At 43.0% G+C, this 21,310-nt stretch overlaps 1 protein-coding gene and 2 long non-coding RNA genes across 6 annotated transcripts; 2 read left to right on the forward strand and 1 right to left on the reverse strand.

The window, feature by feature from the left end:
- Positions 1–7,265: 7,265 nt before the first annotated feature.
- Positions 7,266–20,602, forward strand: dhfr (dihydrofolate reductase). The gene is made up of 6 exons (XM_052479405.1): positions 7,266–7,484; positions 7,939–7,988; positions 13,171–13,276; positions 14,623–14,749; positions 17,694–17,809; positions 20,418–20,602. The coding sequence occupies exons 1-6, from the start codon at positions 7,393–7,395 to the stop codon at positions 20,497–20,499; spliced, it is 573 nt and encodes a 190-aa protein (XP_052335365.1). The 5' UTR covers positions 7,266–7,392; the 3' UTR covers positions 20,500–20,602.
- LOC127911790 (uncharacterized) lies at positions 10,410–11,269 on the reverse strand. The gene is made up of 3 exons (XR_008079381.1): positions 11,131–11,269; positions 10,875–11,066; positions 10,410–10,682 (listed from the first exon to the last, which is right to left on the reverse strand). It is a non-coding gene; the product is annotated as an uncharacterized LOC127911790 (long non-coding RNA).
- LOC127911789 (uncharacterized) lies at positions 11,490–13,149 on the forward strand. Of its 4 annotated transcripts, XR_008079379.1 has the most exons (4): positions 11,490–11,579; positions 11,775–12,746; positions 12,861–12,977; positions 13,054–13,149. It is a non-coding gene; the product is annotated as an uncharacterized LOC127911789 (long non-coding RNA). The 4 variants fall into 4 exon arrangements; XR_008079377.1 differs by lacking the exon at positions 11,490–11,579 and having other exon boundaries at positions 11,835–12,707; XR_008079380.1 differs by lacking the exon at positions 11,490–11,579 and having other exon boundaries at positions 11,835–12,668.
- Positions 20,603–21,310: the final 708 nt, after the last annotated feature.

The following is a 21,310-nucleotide window of genomic DNA, read 5'->3' on the forward strand; positions in this document are numbered from 1 at the left end:
ACACACACACACACACAAATCAGAAACATGGACACATCATATTAAGCTTACGTTGATTGGACTTAATTGTTTTTGGTATATTTTAGTTGTCACTGTATTAGACTAAGCAGAGGTGATTTGATGATGTTGAAAAGGTGCTGGAATAGTGGAGGCAGCTCCTGTTTCTTTGTGACTTTCTGTAACTCTCCAAATCAATAGCTGAAAATGTCAGAAATGTTAACTTGTTTAACCATACTGTAGGTCATGTACTGTAACTGTTAGTGACATGCAATATGCTTAGTGGACTTCACAGGACAGAGGTTTCCCTCCGGTTTTGTGAAACAAAAATGTGGTTGAATTTATTCTGCCACTGAGTCTTCTTATTGTTTATTATATGAACGAACAGGTTGTAGAGCAAATAACGCAATAATCACAACACATAGGTTGTAATATGGGCTTTTCCCAGTGGTTTTACCCACTCACCACTACTGGTGAAGGGAGCATCAGTAGTACAGAAGAATTGCTAGACATTTACTCGCTAGATGCAAAATGAAAGGGCCAGATGCACAACAAAAGGGGAATTACACAAGATAAATCAAGTTTTGTTTCAGACCTAAATACAATTGTTTTCTGATATGAATTAGGAGTAATGAGGGGGGCAGCTGTGTCGTCCGGGTTAGGATTTGGCCAGGTTAGGCCATCATTGTAAATAAGAATTGGTTCTTAACTGACTTGCCTAGTTATATCAAATAAAAATTAAGCTGTGACATGGACATCAAATGTGTAATATATAAGATAGAATTTGGGTACGAAATTACAGATTTATAGGGTTTGCCTTAGAGTTGTTTATTAACCATTATTTTACCAGGTATATTGACAGAAAACATAGTGCAGTACTTTCTCTTGTACACTTTCTACTTACTTATTTATTTTTATTTCACCTTTATTTAACCAGCTAGGCCAGTTGAGAACATGTTCTCACTAAGGACACGGAGAAGAGTTGCAGGGGAGAGAAGAAAGAGAACAATGTGCCTATTTGAAAGTTAGGAAAATTGAAAATTAGATTTTTTTAAAAGTAGCTTTCATGCTAGAAAAGGTTGAAGACCTCTGACCTACACTGTGGTTGTAGTGGAGGATGGGTTCCTTAAAAGGAGGTGTCTAGTTGAGGGTGTTGACTACAGTAATAGACATTGTTCTAGATGAAAGGAGTGGTCTAGGTTTCAGCTCAGGTCTGAGGAGAACGAGAAAGCTGATGGGGTCAGACATGGGACATTGTGGTAGATATAGATAAGAGGACTGAGAGATATGGGAACAGATGTTGCATAGATACTACTCTAGCTGTATATAGGACTATCAGTAGTAAATACTGTTTTAGATAAGAGGACTCCAGGGTAGGGTGTACTGTAGGCTTTAGGGTGTAGGAGTAGCACACGGCCTACTGGGCTCTAGGGTCTAAGGTGTAGGAGTAGTACAGGGTCTACTGTAGAGGCTCGAGGGTGTAGGAGTAGTTCAGGATCTACTGTAGGGGCTCTAGGGTGTAGGGGTAGTACAGGGTCTACTGTAGAGACTCTAGGGTGTAAGAGTAGTACAGGGTCTACTGTAGAGGCTCTAGGGTGTAGGAGTAGTACAGGGTCCAGTGTAGAGGATCTAGGGTGTAGGAGTAGTACAGGGTCTACTGTAGAGACTCTAGGGTGTAAGAGTAGTACAGGGTCTACTGTAGAGACTCTAGGGTGTAGGAGTAGTACAGGGTCTACTGTAGAGGCTCTAGGGTGTAGGAGTAGTACAGGGTCTAGAGGCTCTAGGGTGTAGGAGAGGGGTTTACTCTAAAGGGTGTAGGAGTAGTACAGGGTCTACTGTGTAGGGGCTCTACTGTAGAAGTGTAGGAGTAGTACAGGGTCTACTGTAGAGACTCTAGGGTGTAAGAGTAGTACAGGGTCTACTGTAGAGGCTCTAGGGTGTAGGAGTAGTACAGGGTCTACTGTAGAGGCTCGAGGGTGTAGGAGTAGTACAGGGTCTACTGTAGAGGCTCTAGGGTGTAGGAGTAGTACAGGGTCTACTGTAGAGGCTCTAGGGTGTAGGAGTAGTACAGGGTCTACTGAATAGGCTCTAGGGTGTAGGAGTAGTACAGGGTCTACTGTAGAGGCTCTAGGGTGTAGGAGTAGTACAGGGTCTACTGTAGAGACTCTAGGGTGTAGGAGTAGTACAGGGTCTACTGTAGAGGCTCTAGGGTGTAGGAGTAGTACAGGGTCTACTGTAGAGACTCTAGGGTGTAGGAGTAGTACAGGGTCTACTGTAGAGGCTCTAGGGTGTAGGAGTAGTACAGGGTCTAGTGTAGAGGATCTAGGGTGTAGGAGTAGTACAGGGTCTACTGTAGAGACTCTAGGGTGTAGGAGTAGTACAGGGTCTACTGTAGAGGCTCTAGGGTGTAGGAGTAGTACAGGGTCTACTGTAGAGACTCTAGGGTGTAGGAGTAGTACAGGGTCTACTGTAGAGGCTCTAGGGTGTAGGAGTAGTACAGTGTCTACTGTAGAGTCTCTAGGGTGTAGGAGTAGTACAGGGTCTACTGTAGAGGCTCTAGGGCAGCGTTTATTAAAGTATGGGTCGTGGACCTGCTAACGGTGGGTGGCGACGTAAATGTTTAAATCTTTCATTAATTACTGGAATTGATTTGGCCAAGTGCAACAGCGATCTCTGCTCAGTGCTCTCTCTGCTCAGCAGCGGTCTCTGCTCAGTGCTCTCTCTGCTCACTGCTCACAAGTCACTTGGCTCTGTCATAACCTCACATGGTCTCTCCTATCATTGCTATGCAGACGACACACAATTCATCTTCTCCTTTCCCCCTTCTGATGACCAGGTGGCGAATCGCATCTCTGCATGTCTGGCAGACATATTAGTGTGGATGACGGATCACCACCTCAAGCTGAACCTCGGCAAGACGGAGCTGCTCTTCCTCCCGGGGAAGGACTGCCCGTTCCATGATCTCGCCATCACGGTTGACAACTCCATTGTGTCCTCCTCCCAGAGCGCTAAGAACCTTGGCGTGATCCTGGACAACACCCTGTCGTTCTCAACTAACATCAAGGCGGTGGCCCGTTCCTGTAGGTTCATGCTCTACAACATCCGCAGAGTACGACCCTGCCTCACACAGGAAGCGGCGCAGGTCCTAATCCAGGCACTTGTCATCTCCCGTCTGGATTACTGCAACTCGCTGTTGGCTGGGCTCCCTGCCTGTGCCATTAAACCCCTACAACTCATCCAGAACGCCGCAGCCCGTCTGGTGTTCAACCTTCCCAAGTTCTCTCACGTCACCCCGCTCCTCCGCTCTCTCAACTGGCTTCCAGTTGAAGCTCGCATCCGCTACAAGACCATGGTGCTTGCCTACGGAGCTGTGAGGGGAACGGCACCTCAGTACCTCCAGGCTCTGATCAGGCCCTACACCCAAACAAGGGCACTGGGTTCATCCACCTCTGGCCTGCTCGCCTCCCTACCACTGAGGAAGTACAGTTCCCGCTCAGCCCAGTCAAAACTGTTTGCTGCTCTGGCCCCCCAATGGTGGAACAAACTCCCTCACGACGCCAGGACAGCGAAGTCAATCACCACCTTCCGGAGACACCTGAAACCCCACCTCTTTAAGGAATACCTAGGATAGGATAAAATAATCCTCCTCACCCCCCCCTCCCCCTTAAAATATTTAGATGCACTATTGTAAAGTGGCTGTTCCACTGGATGTCATAAGGTGAATGCATCAATTTGTAAGTCGCTCTGCATAAGAGCGTCTGCTAAATGACTTAAATGTAATGTAAATGCAATGCTCAGCAGCGGTCTCTGCTCAGTGCTCTCTCTGCTCAGCAGCGATCTCTGCTCAGTTTGGCAGCTACGCGAGTGGGAAAGGTAGAGGTAGAGGTAGAGGTAAAGGTAAAGGTAATATAATAATATATGCCATTTAGCAGACGCTTTTATCCAAAGCGACTTACAGTCATGTGTGCATACATTCTACGTATTGGTGGTACTGGGAATTGAACCCACTACCCTGGTGTTACAAGCGCCATGCTCTACCAACTGTGCTACAGAAGGACCAGGTAGAGGTAGAGATTCCCGTGTGCTTCGAGGTTTAACGGATCTTTTTTTCTGTAGTTTTCTTGAAGATCAGTCTTACAGTGGAACCATAATGATGATATAGAGATCAAATGTGTATGTTCTGTTACAATGCTCTTTCTTCTATCTACTTCAGGTTCATACTATCCCCCCCCCCCTTTTTGTAAAGCCCTATGACATTGAGTATCTGGCATTATAAGACCATTAATACAAGTCAACATCAGGAACACCTAATCAACACATGCTTCTTGACATGGCCAGTGTTTATGGTTAAATATTGGTTTCTTATCTTTCCACAAGAAGAGAAGAAAATAAACTAGGTATACAGTATCTTTAAACCTGAGGGACCTGAAGTGGTATAGATGACATAAGAAATTATAGTCTAGGGTTTATGTTCATCGTTATCACCTCGGCTTGTCCTCATAGTGATAAAGGCAGAACTGTCCATCTCTTAATGTCAGCCCTGATGGCTTTTAGGAGACCTGGTCCATTAAGATGAAATATATTATTGATAGATGACCTGATATCTCTCCCTGGGTATTTATAGCTTGTGGTTTCCATATGAAGGGAGCAGTACGAAGGTGGGATGGAAAGCTGTGGTGGTTCAGAGAAATAGCCTCCCTCTTAGTCCAATTCACTTTATATCCAGAACATTGGCCACTATTGGTATCGAACAGCTGGGATTTCACAGTGTTACTAAGAATATCATCACTGTATAGGCTAGTTTTGAAGTCATGACCGCTCAGTGTTAGTAAGATATCATTACCCTATAGGCTGGTTTTGAAGTCATGACCGCTCAGTGTTAGTAAGATATCATTACCCTATAGGCTGGTTTTGAAGTCATGACCGCTCAGTGTTAGTAAGATATCATCACTGTATAGGCTGGTTTTGAAGTCATGACCGCTCCAAGTGATACAGTCAAGGGGGTCTAGTGGAAAAATGAACATACATGGTGAGGCCGGGCAGCCCTGCCTTGTAGAACGGAGAAGCTGAAAGTGGCAGATGTTACAGTCTGCCATTCGTTTCAAGTGAAGCAATAGGTTCATGATAGAGTGCCCTGATCCACTGCATAATAGCAGGCTCAATTTAGAGAGAGTATAAAACACATAAGGACAATTCCATTCTATCAAAAGCTTTCTCTGCATCCAGCGATACTGCTACTTCTGGATACTGGAGAGAGCTAGCCCCTTGACTTAACATGGAAAAAGTATCCTTGTGTTGTTGGAGGATAGGCCACCTGGTACAAACCCCACCTAGTACAAACCCCACCTGGTCTAAGTGTACAAGGCGCAGGGCAAGGATCCTAAGAGATAGAAATATGGATTGGCTGTCCTTTACCTCATCCTTGTAGCCTCTGAATGTTGTACATTCTACCCCTTTAAATATAACATACTGAACAGTCCCTTCAGCCCCCTCCACTCTAAAGGTGATAGCAACATACATATGGTCAGTTCTCAAGCATCGTCTCAGCCAATGAGTCTCCACGGTGCTGGCTATGAGATGGCAACGCCCTATACTAGCAAACAGGGATTTGAACTGAAATCTTTGTCGTGTGCCAAATGGAATTTGGGATGAAGCCCGGTTTAACAGAGATGGTCTCATTACATAATGAAAGGTAGGTTAGGGTACGTCTGTGAGAAAAGGCTTTCCTCTAACAGGTGGGTGACAGGGGCCAAGCAACGATACTATATTGAGGGTGATTATGGGGTTATCACAGGCCAAAGCACATATCCTCTCATAGTAACTAAATTAAGCCTTGTAAAAGTAAGTATTGTCTGAGACAGACCAGCCCATAGAGGCAGGAGCCCATTTCCTGTCTTTGTAATGTGACTGAGGCAGCTTTATGTTCAAGTACACCTCCTGGACAGGACGCCAGTAGCCTACACGTACACCCCCTGGACAGGACGCCAGTAGCCTACACGTCTCACCTGCCCCTAACCGACCCACCCCTCACCCTCTCCTCACCTCTCACCTGCCCCTAACCCACCCACCCCTCCCACTCTCCTCACCTCTCACCATGCCCCTAACCCACACACCCCTCACCCTCTCCTCACCTCTCACCTGCCCCTAACCCACCCACCCCTCAACCTCTCTTCACCTCTCACCTGCCCCTAACCCACCCACCCCCCACGCTCTCCTCACCTCTCACATGCCCCTAACCTACCCACCCCTCACCCTCTCCTCACCTCTCACCTGCCCCTAACCTACCCATCCCCCACCCTCTCACCTGCCCCTAACCTACCCACCCACCCCTCCCCCTCTCCTCACCTCTCACTTGCCCCTAACCCATCCACCCCATCATACCCATCTTATCTTTCAGTGTTATGGTACAATTGTTATGGTTTATTTCACTTTTGTTTATTATCTACTTCACTTGCATTGGCATTGTAAACATATGTTTCCCATGCCAATAAAGCCCTTACATTGAGAGAGAGAGAGAGAGAGAGAGAGAGAGAGAGAGAGAGAGAGAGAGAGAGAGAGAGAGAGAGAGAGAGAGAGAGAGAGAGAGAGAGAGACTTACTACCTTACAAAAGTAGCCTTTCTCGGCCCAACATTTCTTCTCTCCACTGTAATTTAGATTTCCCCTTGTTATCTACACATTGACATATTCAGTATAGTATGTTCCAAAAATTACCTATAGAGGGCAGTGGCTAATATTTGAGAAATGTACTGCCTCGAAGAAGAGTTGGGCCATACCACAGATAGAACAATGAAACCGATATTTCACTGGATTTGTGACGCGTTTCCACTCAACACCAAAAATGGTAGTGAGAGGAAGTCCACTGGCCGGCAATGGGAGAAGATTGAAGGAGATGGTTTTTGACCAACATTCTGTAATTTTTCTCATCGATTAAACATTTGATCTCAATACAGTTTTTTGTTCCCAAAACTAAAATCTGCTACGACCAGAGTGTACTAAGTTTTGTACATTTTACCCTTTACCAAAGTTGTAAAACATCACGTTGTTTAGAAGGAGGGCAACGACAAATGTAGTTATTGCACACGCGCACTTCACGGAGTAGGCGTTCTCAAACTGAAATATGCAGATATATGCTAGAACAGGCCAATAGGATCTTGCTAACCCGTGCTTGGTTCTGCCCACTATGGCTCATTTGTTTCCATTGGAAACGACAGGCTGTGGTCTATCTGGGTTTAGTTATAACAAATCTTTGGCCACACAATACGTTATCATATCCGGTTAAATATGTATCTATATTGGCGGGAACTGTACAGTAGTCCACAGTTGGCTTCCTAGTAGGTACTGAATATCTTCATTTTGGTTGAGCTAAAATCATTGCACTTTTTCGTCAAGAGAAAATGTCTCGTGTGCTGAACTGCATTGTGGCTGTTTGTCCTGATATGGGGATTGGAAATAACGGGAATCTACCTTGGCACCCGAAGAGACTCAAGTAAGTAACGTTAGCCTACATAGCCATTTAGCTAACGTCGTTAGCCACATTCATTTAGCTTTAACTGCTGGCTAAGCCATCTACAACAATAGCCTATATACACATCATATCTGTTTCAACTAGCTGGCAACGAATGGAAAGCTAACAACAGTGTTGAAATGGCAAATATTTGGTCGATTGATGTGTGGTACAGAAATCTAGCAGGAAATCAGAAGAGTCAGCTGCAGATGATGCAATGAGTGACAACGTCGAGGATCCAAAGGCCAGGGTTTTTTTGCACAAGACTTAAGTTATTAATTAACAACATCATGGCATATAACTTAAATTCATCGTTTCTGTAGTTAAACCCATACAATTGACTTCACAGTTTTTTTTTCTTCTACATTCTTGCTGGACTGTTGTTTTTCTCCCTTTGTCTCACAAACAATAATAATGACGTTGACTTCTTTTACAGTAATGAATTTAAGCATTTCCAGAAGATGACAATGACGTCTTCGGTGGAAGGTAAAGTCCGTTTCCAAATATTTCACATTGACGACATGTTATTTATTTTAGCAGATGGTCTTGTCCAGAGTGACTTCCAGTTAGTGCATTCATCTTCAGATACCGTAGCTATGTGGGACTGCCACATATCAAAGGTATAAAAAATATATATTTTTCGTCAATAAAGTAGCTTTATCAGTAGAGTCAGAGCTGGTGGGGGTAAAGTGCTGGTTCAGGTTATTACATATTATTATTTGTATTTTTTACCAATACGGTGTAAATCACATGAGCTTAATCCAAACACGGATACAGACATTGGCTGATTCAGTTGTAAACACTGTGACAGTTGTCAACATTAAACTGTATTATTAATGGCCACTAGGTAACAGTATAGCACCATGTGCAAAGTATCATGAGTCTCGCAAATATTATTTTAAAGGGACATTCCGCCACTTTTTAACCTCGTATTCATCATCCCCAGGACCAACCCGTTTCTATGATCGGTGGTTAAAAACATAAGAAAGGTCCTTTAAAAAAAATGCCTCTGTGAAATCACAGGGTAGGATTAAAAGTTTTTTTTTTTTTAAATTGTGATTTTCAAAACCAGCATTGATTTTCTAGCCCAAAGGAGAGTGTTTTCTAGCTCCCCACGTCACCACGAATCTCAGTTTGAAAATCACTGTTTTTAAAATGTTATTGTTTTTGATGATGTAATCGGTGTAACTTTTTAAAACTTTTATATTTATTGTCTACAAAACTTAGAAATGCAACGTTTTCACATATGTAGACACTGGTATTGTGCTCATCACAATGAAAATTAGGTTCAAAAGTGGTGGAGTTGCTCCTTAGTAAAGAAATATGTAAAAACACTGTCATGATCCAAATGAATTTACCGGTACATACCCGCACTGCTTTTACAGTACTGAGTCCAAAGTCAGGAGCATCTACTGTATATAAACCTCATTTTATTGGTCACATACACATGGTTAGCAGATGTTAATGCGAGTGTAGCAAAATGCTTGTGCTTCTAGTTCCAACCGTGCAGCAATATCTAATAAGTAATCTAACAATTTCACAACAGCTACCTTATACACACAAGTGTAAAGGAATTAATAAGAATATGTACATAGAAATATATGGATGAGCGATGGCTGAACGGCATAGGCAAGATGCAGTAGGTCGCTCTGGATAAGAGCGTCTGCTAAATGACTTAAATGTAAATGTATAGAGTACAGTATATACACGTGAGATGAGTAATGTATGGTATGTAAACATTATATAAAGTGGCATTGTTTAAAGTGACTAGTGATACATTTATTACATCCAATTTTTAATTATTAAAGTGGCTGGAGTTGAGTCAGTATGTTGGCAGCAGCCACTCAATGTTAGTGGTGGCTGTTTAACAGTCTGATGGCCTTGAGATAGAAGCTGTTTTTCAGTCTCTCGGTCCCAGCTTTGATGCACTTGTACCGACCTCGCCTTCTGGATGATAGCGGGGTGAACAGGCAGTGGCTCGGGTGGTTGTCCTTGATGATCTTTTTGGCCTTCCTGTGACATCGGGTGGTGTAGGTGTCCTGGAGGGCAGGTATTTTGCCCCCGGTGATGCGTTGTGCAGACCTCACTACCCTCTGGAGAGCCTTACGGTTGTGGGTGGAGTTGCCAGCCGCCAGGATGCTCTCGATTGTGCATCTGTAAAAGTTTGCGAGTGTTTTTGGTGACAAGCCAAAAAATGTTCAGCCTCCTGAGGTTGAAGAGGCGCTGCTGCGTCTTCTTCACAACGCTGTCTGTGTGGGTGGACCATTTCAGTTTGTCCGTGATGTGTATGCCGAGGAACTTAACTTTCCACCTTCTCCTCTACTGTCCCGTCGATGTGGATAGGGGGGTGTTCCCTCTGCTGTTTCCTGAAGTCCACGATCATCTCCTTTAATTAGTTGACGTTGAGTGAGATGTTATTTTCCTGACACCACACTCCGATGGACCTCCTCCCTCGTTGTTGGTAATCAAGCCTACCACTAGTGTCATCTGCAAACTTGATATAACATCTCACTCCTCCCTCGTTGTTGGTAATCAAGCCTACCACTAGTGTCATCTGCAAACTTGATATAACATCTCACTCCTCCCTCGTTGTTGGTAATCAAGCCTACCACTAGTGTCATCTGTCAAACTGTCATAAAATGTCATTCCCTCGTCCTTTGGTAATCATTTCCACTAGTGTCATCTGCAAACTTGATATAACATCTCAGTCCTCGTTGAGGTAAAACACCTACCACTGGTGTCATCTGCAATGATATAACATCTCACTCCTCCCTCGTTGTTGAAATCAGTCCTAGTGTCATCTGAAATGAAAACATCTCACTCCTCCCTCATCACATGACCTGAGCACCTGTATCACATGTCCTGTCATCGTCAAATGTCATTCCCCTGTCCTTTTCTTGATTTCTTTCCTCACTATATTCCAGTCCTGGAGGTGCCAAAACACTTCTGGTTTTTCTTTCTACCTGGTAGTTAATTGCTCCCACCGAGTGCCCCAGGTCTGAAACAGTCCTAGATTCGAATGAGAGGATGAAAACAAGGAGTACTTTTGCCCTTCAGTTCTCGAATCAAACAGTCCTGTGCTTGACTGTAGGTCTGGCCCAGCCCTGAGACATGACCTCCATAGACACCATAGCAGGCCTCGGCCATGTCTCAGGGCTGTGTAGGACCCTGAGACATGACCTCCATAGACACCATAGCAGGCCTCGGCCATGTCTCAGGGCTGTGTAGGAACCTGAGACATGGCCTCCATAGACATCATAGCAGGCCTCAGCCATGTCTCAGGGCTGTGTAGGACCCTGAGACATGGCCTCCATAGACATCATAGCAGGCCTCAGCCATGTCTCAGGGCTGTGTAGGACCCTGAGACATGACCTCCATAGACATCATAGCAGGCCTCAGCCATGTCTCAGGGCTGTGTAGGACCCTGAGACATGGCCTCCATAGACATCATAGCAGGCCTCAGCCATGTCTCAGGGTTGTGTAGGACCCTGAGACATGGCCTCCATAGACATCATAGCAGGCCTCAGCCATGTCTCAGGGCTGTGTAGGACCCTGAGACATGGCCTCCATAGACATCATAGCAGGCCTCAGCCATGTCTCAGGGCTGTGTAGGACCCTGAGAAATGACCTCCATAGACATCATAGCAGGCCTCAGCCATGTCTCAGGGCTGTGTAGGACCCTGAGACATGGCCTCCATAGACATCATAGCAGGCCTCAGCCATGTCTCAGGGCTGTGTAGGACCCTGAGACATGGCCTCCATAGACATCATAGCAGGCCTCAGCCATGTCTCAGGGCTGTGTAGGACCCTGAGAAATGACCTCCATAGACATCATAGCAGGCCTCAGCCATGTCTCAGGGCTGTGTAGGACCCTGAGCTATTCTTGACCAGGGGAAACGCATGTCTGTCTGGGATTGGTTAAATAAACAGAATGTTGTCATCTCTGTCTGGGATTGGTTAAATAAACAGAATGTTGTCATCTCTGTCTGGGATTGGTTAAATAAACAGAATGTTGTCATCTCTGTCTGGGATTGGTTAAATAAACAGAATGTTGCATCTCTGTCTGGGATTGGTTAGGTAAACAGAATGTTGACATCTCTGTCTGGGATTGGTTAAGTAAACAGAATGTTGTCATCTCTGTCTGGGATTGGTTAAATAAACAGAATGTTGTCATCTCTGTCTGGGATTGGTTAAATAAACAGAATGTTGTCATCTCTGTCTGGGATTGGTTAAATAAACAGAATGTTGTCATCTCTGTCTGGGATTGGTTAGGTAAACAGAATGTTGTCATCTCTGTCTGGGATTGGTTAGGTAAACAGAATGTTGTCATCTCTTTCTGGGATTGGTTAAATAAACATAATGTTGACATCTCTGTCTGGGATTGGTTAAATAAACAGAATGTTGCATCTCTGTCTGGGATTGGTTAAATAAACATAATGTTGTCATCTCTGTCTGGGATTGGTTAAATAAACATAATGTTGTCATCTCTGTCTGGGATTGGTTAAATAAACATAATGTTGACATCTCTTTCTGGGATTGGTTAAATAAACAGAATGTTGTCATCTCTGTCTGGGATTGGTTAAATAAACAGAATGTTGTCATCTCTGTCTGGGATTGGTTAGGTAAACAGAATGTTGACATCTCTGTCTGGGATTGGTTAGGTAAACAGAATGTTGACATCTCTTTCTGGGATTGGTTAAATAAACAGAATGTTGTCATCTCTGTCTGGGATTGGTTAAATAAACAGAATGTTGTCATCTCTGTCTGGGATTGGTTAAATAAACAGAATGTTGTCATCTCTGTCTGGGATTGGTTAGGTAAACAGAATGTTGACATCTCTGTCTGGGATTGGTTAGGTAAACAGAATGTTGTCATCTCTGTCTGGGATTGGTTAGGTAAACAGAATGTTGACATCTCTGTCTGGGATTGGTTAGGTAAACAGAATGTTGACATCTCTGTCTGGGATTGGTTAGGTAAACAGAATGTTGTCATCTCTGTCTGGGATTGGTTAAATAAACAGAATGTTGTCATCTCTGTCTGATTGGTTAAATAAACAGAATGTTGTCATCTCTGTCTGGGATTGGTTAGGTAAACAGAATGTTGACATCTCTGTCTGGGATTGGTTAGGTAAACAGAATGTTGTCATCTCTGTCTGGGATTGGTTAGGTAAACAGAATGTTGTCATCTCTGTCTGGGATTGGTTAGGTAAACAGAATGTTGTCATCTCTGTCTGGGATTGGTTAGGTAAACAGAATGCTGTCATCTCTGTCTGATTGGTTAAATAAACAGAATGTTGTCATCTCTGTCTGGGATTGGTTAAATAAACAGAATGTTGTCACTCTGTCTGGGATTGGTTAGGTAAACAGAATGTTGACATCTCTGTCTGGGATTGGTTAGGTAAACAGAATGTTGTCATCTCTGTCTGGGATTGGTTAGGTAAACAGAATGTTGTCATCTCTGTCTGGGATTGGTTAGGTAAACAGAATGCTGTCATCTCTGTCTGATTGGTTAAATAAACAGAATGTTGTCATCTCTGTCTGGGATTGGTTAGGTAAACAGAATGTTGACATCTCTGTCTGGGATTGGTTAAATAAACAGAATGTTGTCATCTCTGTCTGGGATTGGTTAGGTAAACAGAATGTTGTCATCTCTGTCTGGGATTGGTTAGGTAAACAGAATGCTGTCATCATGGGGCGGAAGACATGGTTCTCCATTCCAGAGCGGAACCGGCCACTCAAGAACAGGATCAACATCGTTCTCAGCAGAGAACTTAAGTAAGAGGCATGGAGGACATCTGTAATGACAGCCACTGACCAGCTACTCATTTCTATACAATGTTCATCATCCTGTGTTATCTGTACCTGCAAGAGAAATGAGGGTAATATAGGGAAGGTTCTCTTCCTCTGTGTCATAAGGGACAATGTAATACTGAAGTCATTAAATACTATGAACCAAAACACATTGTTACTACCATGTTGTCCTAACATTACTACCGTGTTGTCCTAATTGTTGTCCTAACATTACTACTGTGTTGTCCTAACATTACTACCGTGTTGCCCTAACTGTTGTCCTAACATTACTACCGTGTTGTCCTAACTGTTGTCCTAACATTACTACCGTGTTGTCCTAACATTACTACCGTGTTGCCCTAACTGTTGTCCTAACATTACTACCGTGTTGTCCTAACATTACTACTGTGTTGTCCTAACATTACTACCGTGTTGCCCTAACTGTTGTCCTAACATTACTACCGTGTTGCCCTAACTGTTCTCCTAACATTACTACTGTGTTGTCCTAACATTACTACCGTGTTGCCCTAACTGTTGTCCTAACATTACTACTGTGTTGTCCTAACATTACTACTGTGTTGTCCTAACATTACTACCGTGTTGTCCTAACATTACTACCGTGTTGTCCTAACATTACTAATGTGTTGTCCTAACATTACTACCGTGTTGCCCTAACTGTTGTCCTAACATTACTACCGTGTTGTCCTAACATTACTACCGTGTTGTCCTAACTGTTGTCCTAACATTACTACCGTGTTGCCCTAACTGTTGTCCTAACATTACTACCGTGTTGCCCTAACTGTTGTCCTAACATTACTACCGTGTTGTCCTAACTGTTGTCCTAACATTACTACTGTGTTGTCCTAACATTACTACCGTGTTGTCCTAACTGTTGTCCTAACATTACTACCGTGTTGTCCTAACATTACTACCGTGTTGTCCTAACATTACTACCGTGTTGTCCTAACATTACTACCGTGTTGTCCTAACTGTTGTCCTAACATTACTACCGTGTTGCCCTAACTGTTGTCCTAACATTACTACCGTGTTGCCCTAACTGTTGTCCTAACATTACTACTGTGTTGCCCTAACTGTTGTCCTAACATTACTACCGTGTTGCCCTAACTGTTGTCCTAACATTACTACCGTGTTGTCCTAACTGTTGTCCTAACATTACTACTGTGTTGTCCTAACATTACTACCGTGTTGTCCTAACATTACTCCTGTGTGGCCCTAACATTACTAGCGTGTTGTCCTAACATTACTATTGTGTTGTCCTAACATTGCTACTATGTTGTCCTAACATTACTCCTGTGTTGTGTGAATGTCAGAGAGCCTCCAGCCGGGGCTCACCAGCTGGCGTCAGACTTCTGCTCAGCACTCCGCCTGCTGGACACGGCTGAGATGGCAGAACGGGTCGACCAGGTCTGGGTGATCGGTGGCAGCTCTCTGTACGAGGTAAGAAATACGCAGGCCTTCGCCATTGGTCCTTCATGTGGAGGATTGGATAGGATCCATTTGGAATGGGTCAATAGTCTCTGAGACATGGCCAGATGGGAATTTGTGTAGAGGGATGTGGTCATAAAGACAGACTTGTAGAGAAATGGGTTTTGAGTGAGTGGGCGTTTTTGAAACTGTTTACTAGAGTGGGAACTTCATTACTGCTCTAAACCTATTTTACCTCAGACTTGTAGAGAAATGGGTTTTGAGTGAGTGGGCGTTTTTGAAACTGTTTACTAGAGTGGGAACTTCATTACTGCTCTAAATGTATTTTACCTCAGACTTGTAGAGAAATGGGTTTTGAGTGAGTGGGCGTTTTTGAAACTGTTTACTAGAGTGGGAACTTCATTACTGCTCTAAACATATTTTACCTCAGAAACAGACATCATTGACGACCTTGGTGCATTCTCCAAGGTCTCAACTGCATTCTCCGCTGTCAAAAACACTGAGAGACTTTTCAATTATGCTATTTGTCTGCTAGTCTGAAAGAAATTGAAAGTAGAAAAGTTTCAATCTCCATACACACACACACAGAGCGTCCCTCATACCTTTCTTTCCCTCGGCAGTCGGTAGGTTGTCATGGAGACCTCATCGCTCAAGGATGCTTTTGACAATACAGCACACGCTCTCGAACTCTCTTCACTTCTCCACACACACACACACTCTCCACCTCATATCTCAATCTAAAGGGATAACTCTTTAAAGGTTCAATTTGGGACTTTAAGACCTTGACTATTTTCCATTTAACCACAACCTTGTTATGAACACACACACAGACTGTCTGGGTCGATCTACAATGGGGCATATTAGTAGAAAATAACGTCTTGGGTCTATTTGTCAAGAGTTGGAGTGCTGATCTTAGATCAGGTCTCCCCCCTCCTTAATAATCTGATTCATTATGTTCTAAAGGGCAAACTGATCTTAGATCATGTCTCCCCCCTCTTTAATAATCTGATGCATTATGTTCTAAAGGGTAAACTGATCTTAGATCAGGTCTCCCCCCTCTTTAATAATCTGATTCATTATGTTCTGAAGGGCAAACTGATCTTAGATCATGTCTCCCCCCTCTTTAATAATCTGATGCATTATGTTCTAAACTGATCTTAGATCAGGTCTCCCCCCTCTTTAATAATCTGATTCATTATGTTCTGAAGGGCAAACTGATCTTAGATCAGGTCTCCCCCCTTCTTAAAACGTGTTAGGGCTGAAATCCCGTTAACGGGATCGATATGACAACAGCCAGTGAAAGTGCAGGGCGCCTAATAAATACAAAAAAACAAATCTCATAATTAAAATTCCTCAAACATACATGTATGTTATACCGTTTTAAAGCTAATCTTGTTGTTAATCCCACCACAGTGTCCGATTTCAAATAGGCTTTACAGCGAAAGCACCACAAACGATTATGTTAGGTCACCACCAAGCCAAAGTAGGAGTCACAAAAAGCACAAATAGAGATAAAAGTAATCACTAACCTTTGATGATCTTCATCAGATGACACTCATAGGACTTCATGTTACACAATGTATGTTTTGTTTGATAAAGTTCATATTTATATAAAAAAATCTGAGTTTACATTGACGCATTACGTTCAGTAGTTCCAAAAATATCCAGTGATTTTGCATAGCCACATCAATTTTACAGAAATACTCTTCATAAATGTTGATGAAAATACAAGTGTTATAAATGGAATTATAGATATACCTCTCCTTAATGCAACCGCTGTGTCAGATTTCAAAAAAGCTTTACGGAAAAAGCAAACCATGCATCTGAGAATGGCGCTCAGGAAAAATATATATCCACCATGTTGGAGTCAACAGAAATCAGAAATAACATTATAAATATTCCCTTACCTTTGATGATCTTCATCAGAATGCACTCCCAGGAATCCTAGTTCCACAATAAATGTTTGATTTTGTTCGATAATGTCCATTATTTATGTCCCAAGTAGCTACTTTTGTTAGGGCGTTTAGTACACAAATCCAAACGCTCGTGCAGGTCCAGCCGAACGTCGGAAGTAATGTTTTAAAAGTTTAGTATAGAATCAATCTTTAGGATGTTTTTATCATAAATCTTCAATAACGTTCCAACCGGAGAATTCCATTGTCTGTAGAAAAGCCATGGACCGCAGGTCGCGATCATGTGAAATGCGCATGACCAGGACCAGGCTCTCTGCCAGACCACGGACTCAAAGAGCTCTCAACCGGTCCCACATCACAGTAGAAGCCTCATTCAAGTTTCTAAAGACGGTTGACATCTAGTGGAAGCCCTAGGAAGTGCAACTTGAACCATATCCCCCTGTGTATTCGATAGGGCTGAGTTCAAAAACTACAAACCTCAGATTTCCCACTTCCTGTTTGGATTTTTTTTCTCCGGTTTTTGCCTGCCATATGAGTTCTGTTATACTCACAGACATTTAAGCAGTTTTAGAAACTTCAGTGTTTTCTATCCAAATGTACTAATAATATGCATATATTAGCAACTTGGACTGAGGAGCAGGCCGTTTACTCTGGACACCTCTGGGCACCTTATCCAAGCTACTCAATACTGCCCCTGCAGCCATAAGAAGTTAATAATCTGATTCATTATGTTCTAAAGGGCAAACTGATCTTAGATCAGATCTCCCCCTCCTTAATAATCTGATTCATTATGTTCTAAAGGGCAAACTGATCTTAGATCAGATCTCCCCCTCCTTAATAATCTGATTCATTATGTTCTAAAGGGCAAACTGATCTAAGATCAGGTCTTCCCCCTCCTTAATAATCTGATACATTATGTTCTAAAGGGCAAACTGATCTAAGATCAGTACTCCTACTCTGAAATCATTGACAAAATGTGGGTCTTGGTCTTAAAATCCCAAACTTATACATTCAGTGTATATATTTGTTGTCTGGTTCCCCAGGAGATGATGGAGAGTCAGGGGAGCAGGAGGCTGTTTGTGACACGGATCCTGCAGCAGTTTAAGAGTGACACCTTCCTGCCTGAAATCAACCAAGACAAATACCGCCTACTGCCAGAGTGAGTATCGCTCATTCATGCATGTATACAGACATACAGTGCATTCAGAAAGTATTCAGACCCCTTCCCCTTTCCACATTTTGTTACGTTACAGCCTTATTCTAAAATAGATTAAATTAAACATCTTCATCAATCTACACACAATACCTCATAATGTCAAAGCGAAAACAGGTTTTTAGAAATGTTTGCAAATGAATACAAAATGTAAAAAAGAAAACATACCTTATTTACATAAATATTCCGACCCTTTGCTATGAAACTCAAAATTGGGCATCCTGTTTCCATTGATCAATCTTTGAGATGTTTCTACAAGTTGATTGGAGTCCACCTGTGGTGAATTCAATTGATTGGACATGCTATGGAAAGGAACACACCTGTCTATATAAGGTCCCACAGTTGACAGTGCATGTCAGAGCAAAAACCAAGCCATGAGGTCGCAGGAATTGTCCGTAGAGCTCCGAGACAGGATTGTGTCGAAGCACAGATCTGGGGAAGAGAACCAAAACAATTCTGCAGCATTGAAGGTCCCCAAGAACACAGTGTTAATTGGAAGAAGTTTAGAACCACAAATTATCTTCCTAAATTTGGCCGCCCAGCCAAACTGAGCAATTGGGGGAGAAGAGCGTTGGTCAGGGAGGTGAACAAGAACCCAATGGTCACTCTGATAGAGCTCCAGAGTCCTCTGTGGACATAGAAGAACCTTCCAGAAGGACAACCATCTCTGGAGCACTCCACCAATCAGGCCTTTATGGTAGACGGAAGCTACTCTTCAGTAAAAAGCACATGACAGCCTACTTGGAATTTACCAAAAGGCCTCTGAAGGACTGACCATGAAAAACAAAATTCTCTGGCCAAAAAGATAATCAAGGACAACAACCACCCGAGCCACTGCCTGTTCACCCCGCTATCATCCAGAAGGCGAGGTCAGTACAGCTGCATCAAAGCAGGGACAGAGAGACTGAAAAACAGCTTCTATCTCAAGGCCATCAGACTGTTAAACCGCCATCACTAACTCTTAAGTAAACTGACTTAATAAAGGTGTCACTTTAAATAACAACACTTTTAATAATGTTTACATACCCTACGTTACTCATCTCATGTATATTCTCTACTCTATACCATCTACTGCATCTTGCCTATGCCGTACGGCCATCGCTCATCCATATATTTATATGTACATATTCTTATTCATTCCTTCACACTTGTGTGTGTATAAGGTAGTTGTTGTGAATTTGCCAGATTACTTGTTTAGATATTAATGGCACTGTCGGAACTAGAAGCACAAGCATTTCGCTACACTCGCATTAACATCTGCTAACCATGTGTATGTGACCAATAACATTAGATTTGATTTACTGTAACAGAGAGGGACATATTGGCCATTCAGATGGGGAATGACACTGGTCCGTAGCTCTTGGTTCTTTGTTCCCAGACCATTTGCCATGCAGCTCGGTGTCAGAGAGCACATCAATTAGTGTCGAGTCCACAAAACCTCAAGTAAAAACACAGTTAAAAAGGTATTTTAAAATGTTTTTAAAAATGCAAGATCTTTCGTTAAAAGGAGGGGGGGTATGCTAAGGTACATCTGCAGTGAATAGGCCCATTTCAAGTCACATTCTGAGGTTTTTATAACAGACACATCAGATTAAACCATGGGGATCAGATTAAACCATGGAGGTCAGATTAAACCATGGGGGTCAGATTAAACCATGGGGGTCAGATTAAACCATGGAGGTCAGATTAAACCATGGGGATCAGATTAAACCATGGAGGTCAGATTAAACCATGGAGGTCAGATTAAACCATGGGGATCAGATTAAACAATGGGGGATCAGATTAAACCATGGGGGTCAGATTAAACCATGGGGGTCAGATTAAACCATGGGGGTCAGATTAAACCATGGGGATCAGATTAAACCATGGGGGTCAGATTAAACCATGGGGGTCAGATTAAACCATGGGGGTCAGATTAAACCATGGGAGTCAGATTAAACCATGGGGGTCAGATTAAACCGTGGGGGTCAGATTAAACAATGGGGGGTCAGATTAAACAATGGGGGGTCAGATTAAACTGTGGGGGTCAGATTAAACTGTGGGGTCAGATTAAACAATGGGGGTCAGATTAAACAATGGGGGTCAGATTAAACCATGGGGAGATCAGATTAAACCATGGGGGTCAGATTAGACCATGGGGAGATCAGATTCAACCATGGGGGTCAGATTCAACCATGGGGAGGTCAGATTAAACCATGGGGGTCAGATTAAACCATGGGGGTCAGATTAAACCATATCTAAACTCAATGATAAATGTTTTTGTCTTCGTGGGGTCAACTCTCTTCTCGTGAATGTTATCTAAGACAAATTTAACGGAGACAAACCCACAAGATAGTGTCGTTATGGTGTAAAGTACCATATTGACCAAGTTTACGATGGCCCTAAAGAATTGAACTTGGCCAGCCTGGTTTCAGTGAAGAGCCAAATTCATGGTCCTTGTTGTTGTGTGGTTGAGTGGAGCATTGAGGATAGATTTGAGTGGAGCATTGAGGATAGATTTGAGTGGAGCATTGAGGATAGATTTGAGTGGTTGTCTCTCTCGGTCTCTCCTCAGGTTCCCAGGAGTCCCACAGGACCTACAGGAGGAGGCTGGGGTACAGTACAGATTTGAAGTCTACGAAAGCATCGACCAATAAGCTATAAACACACCCAGGAAAACATCCTGTGTTGTCATGTAAATATTTTCTCGCTGCTCACTGTTGTCACTCAAATGTAATTAATAAAATGTGTTTAATTCCATTACAATTGTGATATTTTCATCGAAAGGAAACCTGGTTGTTTTGTGTTTTCTCTTTCTCCTATTCCTTTCTGTTTTGGTTATATTTTTATGTCCTTGGATATTTTTTCTCACAGAAATAGACTTTACAAATATTAAAACATTTGATACAGATTTCTCGCACAAACACGTAAAAAACAGTGGTTTCTAAGGTAGATTGTTCCACTCTTGACTGCGTCAATGGGCCCTGGTCAAAGGAAGTGTGCACTACGTAGGGAATAGAGAGCTGTTTGGGATGCAGAGCTTGAGACATGACTGCTCACTCCAAATGAGACATGACATGAATATGCAGAAGGTTTTCACTGGAAAGCTAATTAACTCACCAGGTGTCTGGAGTGGCCCATCACAGCAGAGGAGTACACCTTTCCATCACACACACACACACACACACACTGTGGCTTTAATCATGTTAACCCTGCTCAATTAGGCCCCACTGCCGTGGCTGTAACGCTCCAGAACACACACTAGGACACAGAACACACACTAGGACACAGAACACACACTAGGACACAGAACACACACTAGGACACAGAACACACACTAGGACACAGAACACACACTAGGACACAGAACACACACTAGGACACAGAACACACACTAGGACACAGAACACACACTAGGACACAGAACACACACTAGGACACAGAACACACACTAGGACACAGAACACA

This window comes from Oncorhynchus keta, chromosome 25, assembly GCF_023373465.1.
Source record: "Oncorhynchus keta strain PuntledgeMale-10-30-2019 chromosome 25, Oket_V2, whole genome shotgun sequence".
NCBI lineage: Eukaryota > Metazoa > Chordata > Actinopteri > Salmoniformes > Salmonidae > Oncorhynchus > Oncorhynchus keta.